Source organism: Mastomys coucha, unplaced genomic scaffold (assembly GCF_008632895.1).
Source record: "Mastomys coucha isolate ucsf_1 unplaced genomic scaffold, UCSF_Mcou_1 pScaffold15, whole genome shotgun sequence".
NCBI lineage: Eukaryota > Metazoa > Chordata > Mammalia > Rodentia > Muridae > Mastomys > Mastomys coucha.
Window position 1 is genome coordinate 136,518,466 of NW_022196897.1, and position 10,024 is coordinate 136,528,489.

Sequence of the window (10,024 nt, forward strand, 5' to 3'; positions counted from 1 at the left end):
AAAAAAAAAGCAAAACCCCAAAACCCCCTAAAACCTAAACCAATCATTACTCATGTGCAATGTACAATACACTGGCTTGGGTATGACTAGAACAATGAATGAGACTTCCACAACACCACTGTCACTTAGAGCCACTTAGCACTCCACCTTCATGAAGACAGAGTGCTTCTGCCCTCTCCTAGCCAGCACTCAAAGCTTTGTGGACTTGGACAAAGAGAGCTGCTTGTACTGCAGAGAACAATGTCACATGCCTTTCATCTCATGAGCAAATACCTGAGACAGAATCCCCAAAGTATATGCATTGGTTTTGGAGCCCACCCCAGAAGCAGCACAATGGAAGAAGCATGGGAAATCAGGCGGGCATGACCTTCCGGCATGTCCATGAACGCTGACTTTTCAGAATGGCTAATTCAAGTGACTCCTTCTACTCCAGCATCCTGTCACAAACAGCACTGCTCCTGTGGGACATCGGCACTCACCTTGTACAGCTCTACACGGTGGTCGCCTCCTCTGCAGCATAAAAAGGAGAGAAACAGTAAGTAGTGTTAGTGCTCGGGCTCAAGGTAGGGCATAGAAGCCCTCAAGAGGCTGGGATCCCAGAGCTGGAGGGATGGCTCAATAGTTAAGAATGCTTACTGTTCTTTCAGAGGATCTGGGTTGAGTTCCCAATACCCACATTAGGCAGCTTACACCTGTTTGTAACTATAGTTCCAAAGGATCTGATGCCCTCTGACATTTGTGGGCACCTGCATGCACGTAGTATACATAAACTCATATAGGCACACATATACATTTTTAAAAGAAAATTAAATCTGGGACCCCAAAGCCCATTTCAAAGAAAGGCCTGTGGTAGACACAAGACTCTTTAGATCCACCTAAGTGGCATTGAACTTATTTCCAGCATCTTAGGGTATTTCTTAATTATCACATATACTTTTTCAATAGGAACACATACTTAATAGCCCCAGATTCAAGAGATACAACACACTCCCACCCTGCCTACCCATGCTACCCAGCCCTTTCTAGCATCCTAGGGCCAGGGCCACCTGTGTGCATGGAAACTGTGTCAAGGAACTTGTCTAGGTACCTTCCTATTTTGCCCCTTATTTGCTATCTGGACCCCCTGGTCATGGAAGCTCCTTTCCATGTGCTCCCTCATCAGGCTACACTGATGTCCCTTCACATGCCATACACACATGTAGACGCTACCTAGACAGAGTGAGTCCTGGACCTACCTGCTGGACCCTCATCTGGAGGCCTTTGTTAATTCAGTGTATGAGAATGGCTAGCTCCTCAGCAGAGTAGGAACATTTGTTAATCCTTCAAACCTATTTTCCTTCTTTTATAATGAGCACTGAGGCCATTTCAGGTATATGGTGAGTGGGAATGACATTGCAAGAACACACAAATGAGTTAGAGAAGTAAAACATATATATGCTGCAGCACAAAAATGCAAAGAAATGTGTTCAAGACCCGAAGGAAATCATGCCAGATGTTTTTAGCTATCTTTGGAAGACACCTTTCCTAAACTCCCTAAACTCCCTCCACTGACTGAAAACAGAAAGTGGCACTGAGAGCTAGAAAGCTATGCCTTCAAGAGACTTCAATGCTATGATTATTCAGACTGATGGAGCTGCCCAGACGACTGTGCTTGCAGAGGGAGGGATAGCCAGCGAAGCATCTCAGCAGGTGAGCCAAAACACGTAAGAAATGGGGTGTAGACAGGACTAGACAGAATGCAGGCACTATAGGCAGTCTCCGGGAGCAGGAGGACACAGCAAAGCATTGACAGCACCATATTCCTTTCAGACATAAAGCTACAGGAAAGCTTTGTCCTTTCTATTTAATACATTACTATCACAAACATGTACCACAGCCACCTACAATTTGTGGAAAGATGCTACAAGAGCTGTTTATAGCTCCGTGGCCTTTGAAAAGCAGAAGAGAAACCTATTGCAGCCTGCCCTCTTCAAAGCAGAGTGCAAACTCTGCAGAGCAGTAGCCAGACATTCTGCTCTTGGCACAGAGACCAGCCTCGTGGGCGGTACTTCTGGGTTCTTTCTACAATGCCCTCTGCATAGCTCCATAGCAGATATCTACCCAGGACTGCCTTCCCTTCTAGAAAGACCCACACACTGTTTGTCTTGCTGTTTCTACCTATAAAAGGTCTACCCTGAAGCTACTCTCACACTGCCCTGCTGGGGAAGGGCTGCCTCCCTTCTGGCTCCCTCAGGCTCTCTCACAGGCAGCCCAAAGAAGCATAGTAAAAGGGACCCTGTTACTTTCAAACAATGCTCTTCTTTCAAAAATGCCACCTCCCTATGCCCCTTCTGAACAGCATGCTGTGGTATAAAAAGAATGTGGGCTTTTCAGGTGGGAGAACAGCTCCAGCTTAAGCCAGCCTGAAGTTCAAGGCCTTAAACCCACTTACAAGAAGCATTTGGGATAAAACAGAAAGGCTCACATGGACTAAGTGTGTACTTTTTCAACAGCCCACTAGGACATACTGATGTTACTGTGTTCATGTGTCAAGACTGCCAGCAGACAGCTCACATACACAGACAGCCTACGACAGACATGTTCACACATGCTCAGCCTTTAGCTTCCCCTCTGGTCACTTTTCAGTACTCTCTGCCTCTTTTTTAAGAAGTGTGAAGAAAAAAGAGCAGAGGAAGAGGAGGAGGAAGAAGAGAAGTAGGAGGAAGAGTGCTTGCTCTTTCATATAGCTACCCTAGTCTACACTTCAAGGCTATCTCACATACTGGCCTGCCACTCTTCAGATCAGAAGTAACAAGCACAGGAAGTCGAGAAGGAGTCAGTATTTTCTTCAAGGGTGTACTGAGGCTACCCCTTGAGTGACTACCACTTCCTTAAAGAAGTGTGTTTCCTAAACTACACTTTAGCAGACACAGTGCCCTTTGACCCAAAGCAGAAACACCCTGTGGCTAGAGGAGCTTAGTCTCTGAGAACACATCCCCTTCCACGTGATTCAAGGTACAGCTTCTAAAGCTGCCTGCTGCTCAGCACTATCTCCCAGGGAACTCTGGGCAGATGAGACCCATAGGTCCATAGCACACAGGTCTGCCTCCAAATTCTCCCACCCCCCAGAAAAACTGTACCTTTCCTTTGTTCTATAGAAGCTCTCCTTGCATGCAGTAGGTCAGCAAACCTGATTACAAAGACCACAGGCCTGCTTCACATAGTCTAAGCTAATACATTTTCAGCTTAGGAAGGAGCCAAGTGCTACAGAGGTCATACCACTTGTGTGGGCTTACCTGGTGCCTGCATTCCCGTGCAGGTATAATACGATTGCGTGGTTAGAAGCCAGAGCATCCTCATACCACATATGGTCCTTCCCTTGGGCATTCTTCCACCAGATAGAGGGGATGGTATGCCTGGAGACAGAAGCAGAGATGGGCAGCAAAGTCAGATGCCCCTTCTCCACACAGTGGCACCTACATTAAGGTTGTGGAGACAGAAAGCAGCAGAGCTCCCATCTACATACAAGTGGACAGAAGGGTGGATGGCACATTATCTCACCTCTAAAAGAACTAACTGAAACTATAAGCTGCAAGCTCAGCTGATGATCACCTTAGAGAGAGCAAAGGGCCTCTTGCTGGTCAAATAGCTTGTTTAAATGTGAGAGAAATCTGTCCTGCATTAGCTGGCAGAACTTTCCTGCATTCTAGAGCCACAAATATATGGTTAAGTTTACCATCAGGCAGGCTGGTCCAGGCTCTTGGATATTGCTATTCTATTTGGCCAAACTCTCCTTCAGAAATATACAAAGGCCAAATTGAATACTGTTAGCCACTGAGGAGGGTCTTCATTGATGTCTACTTTTCCTCTAAAAAGTTTAGCCAAATTTACTCTAGATGTTAATGATATAAATGTTTTAGAAATCTAGTAGCCAAGTCCTTATTTTCTATTTTAATGTATTCCTCTTATCCACTCATGAAAATCACATTTTTGTGTTTCCAGCCAGTGTTAATGGTCACTCCCATACAATCACAAGTCACAGTCCCAGATGCCTGGGAGGCTGTGACAGAAAGATTGCTAGGAGTTCTCAGCCAGCCTAGGCAGTGTATAGTATTGATGGGGTGTGGGGCAAAGATGGTAGACCTATTTTAGACAGTTGGAGCTGACATTCTTCTAGAAGCCAAACTATCCCATTTGGAAATCTTGGCAAAGGCCCAGTGTGCACACCTCTAACCTGTTAGTAGAGGGCAGCTGGCACTGAGCTGATAGCCAAGAATAGTCCTTGGGTTGCACTCAGGGCTTTGCAGAAGCTGGTGGGAGAATCTAAAGACATGGTGGTAAGGGCAGCTGGGAATAGAGCCTGCTGTTTCCCAAGGCCCAAGGTCACGGAACGGTCTAGGCAGACAGGCAAGGGCAGCAGCTGCTGTCTGCTACCTTAAGACTTGTGTGGCAATCAATCTAACTCTCTGGGTACTTAATAATGTGCATAGGTGCTGTCAGTGCTTCCTGGCTAAGCACCACCACGACACTTCTGAACACGACAGACCCTTGCTCCTGCCTAAGGGCCAATTGTTCTCCCCATACCCAGCCCCATATACAGCTCCAGGTCAAATTCTTGACAGTTCCAAAAGCACGCACAGGTCAACTACTGCTCAATTAAATCAAACCAGAAAATGACAAAAAGGCTCTACTCCAAATGTCTACCGCTGAGAACAAGAGCCTCTCTTCTTGTTCTCTACTCTTTACCAAAGACTGTAAACCGAAGCATCTGAAAGTCCTCTCGTGCACACTGGCAGCCTACTTACTGGGTTCATTTACAAACTTCTCACACACACGGTGGGTTTCAGAAAGAGACTGTATGGCAACTGAAAAATAAGCCCAGCTAAGATAAAGGGGCAGTTATTCAGAGCTGCTTCTGAGAGAAAAAAGAAAACACTGATGCGGGTCTGCTCAGTTTGACCCAGTTATTTAGGAATCACCACTTATACAAAAAGCCATTAAAATAAATTCCAAGGAAACTGCAGAGAAGCCACAGGGCTTAAGTCAAGTGTGAATTTATGGAAAAAGTAAACATCCCTCTCATAGGCCCCTGGGAAGGGCTGCAAGCAGAAGTCATTCACATTTCTGAAAAGATACCTTCAAGTCTGTATTTCTCATTGTGTTCTTATATTCTTTTTGTCTCTAGATTGTTTGGTTTGTTTGTTTTTTGTTTTAAAAAAAACCTTTGGAAATAAGACTCTAAAAACAATATGGTTACAAAACCTTTACTATTTCAAAAACCTCAGGAGAGAGTTTGATGCCATCTCACCCTGCACCACTGAGATCAAATTTAGCTGAGTTCTTCCTTAGCCTTAAGAATGGATGAAGATAAAAACAAACAACAGTATCCCGAGTCCAGTGTCAAGGACAGTGCCTGAGCTGAGCTCTTGTAGCCTCCTGAAGAGGCTAAAGAAGCTAGTGCCTCTCTACCCTGCATCCTTGGTTGAAGACACTCACCAGACTCCAATAGTCACTTCATCCTCTGGCTGGAGGTAGTAATTGCAGGTATGATTCAAACCTTGATCCTGTGGTTTTTTTAAGTCAATGAAATAGGGAACCCTCACTGTAGGGGACAAAGAGATGAAGTCAAGGTTAACAGAGAGGAAAGACACAAAGAAACATTTCTGCTCACCCATGCATTCACAAACACAGTTGAGCACACAAAGCACACACCCCACTACAACACATATACCCTCACAATCCATGTATTGACAAATACACACCCTATCTCCACAGCATAGGTGAAGACTCCCAACAGCACTAAGTGCTTTTCTGTCAGGATTTTGCCACATGAGAGGAACACTTCAGGGAAGGGGTAAAGCTAAGAAACACTGAAAACAGCTTGAAAACACTGCAGTAAGGGCATAGCTAGAGTGGAGCCTGGAACCTGGAAGTTTATTCAAGTGGGATACTGCAGCAAGAGAAGGGAAGGTCTTTAACAGGATAAGCTGGCACAAAAGATAGGCTGGGACATAGGGGAGAAAACCCTGCAAAGGGGCTCAGCTAAGCCACAGCTGAGACTGGGTCCAGGGAGCTGCCAGAGGCACTGCTTAAGGAATAACGGGTAAGATGACTGGAGTACAGGAGGCACAGAGCTTCTCAAGTTTCTGGCACCATCGTTTAACCCAGAAAAGACAGCAAAATGGGTGAAATCTAGAACCTTATTCACAGTGAACTCAAGGCACTATACACAGCCTTACAGTTAACCTTCATCTGCCTGCAGGGCCATAACTGGATAAACGGTATGTAGTTGATATGCTAAGCAATAGGAGATCATGGAAACGTCAGAACAGGAAACATGCAGGACAGGGTAATGGAGAAGAACCCTGCCCCACTGTTACTGCAAACACAAGCAAAGGACACCAACACTGGTAACCACACCACGTGTGACTGGGAGAGGGAACACAGAAGACACATGCCAAGGGTGAGTGCGCAGAGAGTGGTAATTTTTTTCCTTATATAACACTGTGCTTTACTGCTATGGCAAACAACTTTTGGAGAAAAATTTAATGGGAAAATGAAAATTTTAAATTGAATACACCAGCAAAGCATAAGCCCCAAGATGTAATTTATCCTCACCATGGGGACAGTGATAAAGAGCATCATGGCCCTGACTTCTGGGTGACCATGCTCTCTAGATGAAATCCACTGACAGCTTTTTTGTTGTTTTGCTGTTTGTGAAGAGGGTGAGTTTCAAAACTAACTTCATAAATCATATAGTAGATCTAACTCATGTCCTTCAATGTCACTTGGCCTCAATGAATACTTTCTGAATAAATGAACCACTTGACTCATAAAGACACAGGGATACACACATTCCTTCTACAGAAACTCCTCTGAGCATCTCCCCAAGGCCTTCATGAGAGAGGAATTCTCCACAGGACAGCAATTCCAATCACCACCTTCCTAATACACATTCTCCTGAGAAAGCAAGATGAAGTTTTAAAGCTCCTCTCAAGTTTCTGTTACATGCTGAATTATATCCTCCCCCCCAAATCTTAAATGAGGTCACCAGAGTAACCTCTAACCCACCACGACTAGCATACTTCTAAATAGGGAGACCACGTGAAGATTGTGAGTAGAAGGAGTGAGGATTCTACAAGCATATCAAAGACTGCGGGGCCACTGCCAGCTGATGAAATACACAGGAGATGGTGGAGTGCTTGCCCACTATGCAGTAGGCCCTGGAGTTCCATTCCTATACAGAAGGAAGGGAGGCAAGAGAGAAGAGGAAGAAAGGATGAACTCTATGGTGCTCCAGAGGCTACCGGCACTTAGATCTTAGGCTTTCACCTCTAGGACTGTGAAAACGTTTTTGTTTAAGTCACCCAGTCTGTAGACCTGTCAGCAATGGGCACAGTCATATTAAAGCATTCAGATTTTATCAGATTTTATCTTGACATCAGTGTTACTGGAAACCTGGGAGTCCTCTGGAATATAGAAATGAGACCAAGCAAAGAATACAAGCAAGGCTCCGGAATACACTGGGGCTCCAGCTTACAAGCAGAAAGGAGCTAGCACCGGCTACTCCCTGAACACCAGGAGAAGCAGGTGTTATTGGTACTAGAGTTGCTGGAAGATCCACAGGGTCAGGAGATCAGCTCCACAGAGGATCAGTAGTTCTGTATGAGGGCTGAACAGAACCTGACCTGAGGACGGTGGTAGCACAGAAAGGAAGATAGAAATGCCAGGTCTTTTCTTGCTATAGCCACCCATCAGAGAGCTAAGGTAACAGTGGGACATGAAGGCTCTGACCAGAAAGAAGTCTACTTCCTGTGCTGCCGATGCCAATCCCATGCTTCCCTCTATGACCTTACCACATACTTCCTGTGCTGCTGATGCCAATCCCATGCTTCCCTCTATGACCTTACCACACACTTCTGAAACCTGAAAGCTGTGGCTTTATTTGCAGGTGATGCTAAAATAGGTTATAAAGAGGAAAGAGGAAAAAAAATAAAAGGACTTAAGGAGGAAGAGAAGCAGAGAAGCCTTTGACTGGCATCCAGTTTGCCTTTGTTGCTGACTGGTGTGTGTGTGTGTGTGTGTGTGTGTGTGTGTGTGTGTGTGTGTGTGTGAAACTTTAACATAACCGATAGATCCAAAACTGCCTACAGAGATATGTGTCTTCCTGATCTTCCTGAAGCCATCTCCAACAGGCATGTTAAAAACAGCAAATGGGCTGTGCTTACTTAGGACATGAACATCTGTAAGAACATCAGCACTCCTTCTCTTCCCTAAATAAACAATGCACATTATAAGGCCACTTTACAATTTCATTCACAGGGCAAATTCTTTAAGAATAAGTAAACCAGCTCATATATTTTTACCTAGTCTTTAAATTTCACCTAGGCTTTTTTTGCATTTAAGTTTGTTTAGTCTTTAAACCTTGTTGTAAGTTACCATAGGATTATACATAGTCATTGTAAAGACGCTTAAGCATCTTTCTTTTTAAAAGTTTATTATTGCACCATATGTGTATGAGTACAGGTATTCATGCATGCACAGTGGAAAGAAGGTGGAAATCAGAGGACAACTTGTGGAAGTCAGTTCTCTCATTCTACTATGGCCCTGGGGATTAAACTTAGGTCATCAGGCTTGTGTGCTTTTACCTGCTGAGCCACCTTACTGACCTGATGACCTTAGCATCTCTTAAGAAACCTAGACACGTGTGGTATTATTGTCTACTATCCTTTTTTCTATATGACTATGGTAACTTGAAAGAGAAATGTCCACTGTAGGTTCATGTATTTGAAGACTTGGTTCCCAGTTTGCGGTGGTGCTGGGGCACAGGTGTGGCAGAGTAGGGTGGGGTGGTACAGCCTTGCTGGAGGAATCAGATCACTGCTGTCAGCAGATTTCCAGCTTGTTCTCTCCTTTGTGCGTACAGTTGGAGGTATGGGCTCAGATGCCTGCTTCTGCTGCCATGCCTGCTGCTTGCTTTTATGTGTCTCCAATGTGATAGACTCTTACCCCCCTGGAACCATTGCTAAAATAAACTCTTTCGTCTATAAATTGCTTTTGGTCACAATGGGTTTTTTTGGTTTTGGGTTTTTTGTTTTGTTTTGTTTTTTTCGAGACAGGGTTTCTCTATGTAGCCCTGGCTGTCCTGGAACTCACTCTATAGACCAGGCTGGCCTCGAACTCAGAAATCCGCCTGCCTCTGCCTCCCAAGTAATGGGATTAAAGGCGTGCGCCACCACTGCCCAGCAGTCACAATGTTTTATCATAGCAACAGAAAAGTAACTAATACAATGACTGTCTTTCTAAACACTTAGAATAAACTCACATATTTGTGTTCCTCTGGCTCATCCTGAAATTCTTTTATGCAGTGTAGTCAAGAGTCTATCTTGGGGCTGGAGAGATGGCTCAGCAGTTAAGAGCACCGACTGCTCTTCCGAAGGTCATGAGTTCAAATCCCAGCAACCACATGATGGCATGATGGCTCACAACCATCTGTAATGAGATCTGGTGCCCTCTTCTGGGGTGTCTGAAGACAGCTACAGTATTCTTACATATAATAAATAAATAAGTTTAAAAAAATTAAAAAAAAAGAATCTGCCTTTACGTGACTAGAGATCTCTAAGGAGTAAGAGAACTCAGGCTGCTGGTAGCTGTGCTGGGCTGTGAGGCCTGCCTCTGCTGATAAGGTGACTCCCTTAGTAAAATCATAAAGATCCAAGTCAGGACACAGGAACTCCAGCAGCCCAGTGACTTGGGTTCCTTCTGGTCTGTCTGGGTTGGGGTCCAGAGCAGACCTTGGGTGCAAGCTCCGCAGCCAGTCCCACAACGCCCAGAGGAATCTCCACTCCCAGGCACTCTGACACACCCAGGATCGGAGGTGAGCAGGAACCAACATCTGTCCCAACACTGGGAGTAATTGGGTCCAGCGGGACCAGGCACACAGGAACTCAGCCAGCCCAGTGACTCCGGCTCCTTCAGGTCTGTCGGGGTTAGTGTTCTGAGCAGACCTTGGGCACAAGCTCTGCAGCCAGTCCCACAACTCACA

The 10,024-nt window shown here is 45.2% G+C and overlaps 1 protein-coding gene across 2 annotated transcripts in view; it reads right to left on the reverse strand.

The window, feature by feature from the left end:
• Positions 1-10,024, reverse strand: part of Abhd12 (abhydrolase domain containing 12) — a 69,525-nt gene that overhangs the window by 10,977 nt on the left and 48,524 nt on the right. For both annotated transcript variants that reach the window (XM_031372203.1, XM_031372204.1), the window contains exons 3-5: positions 5,476-5,581; positions 3,276-3,395; positions 480-510 (exon numbers count right to left, since the gene is read on the reverse strand). In XM_031372203.1, the coding sequence (XP_031228063.1) occupies positions 480-510; positions 3,276-3,395; positions 5,476-5,581 (257 nt within the window). The remainder of the gene's footprint in view (positions 1-479; positions 511-3,275; positions 3,396-5,475; positions 5,582-10,024) is intronic.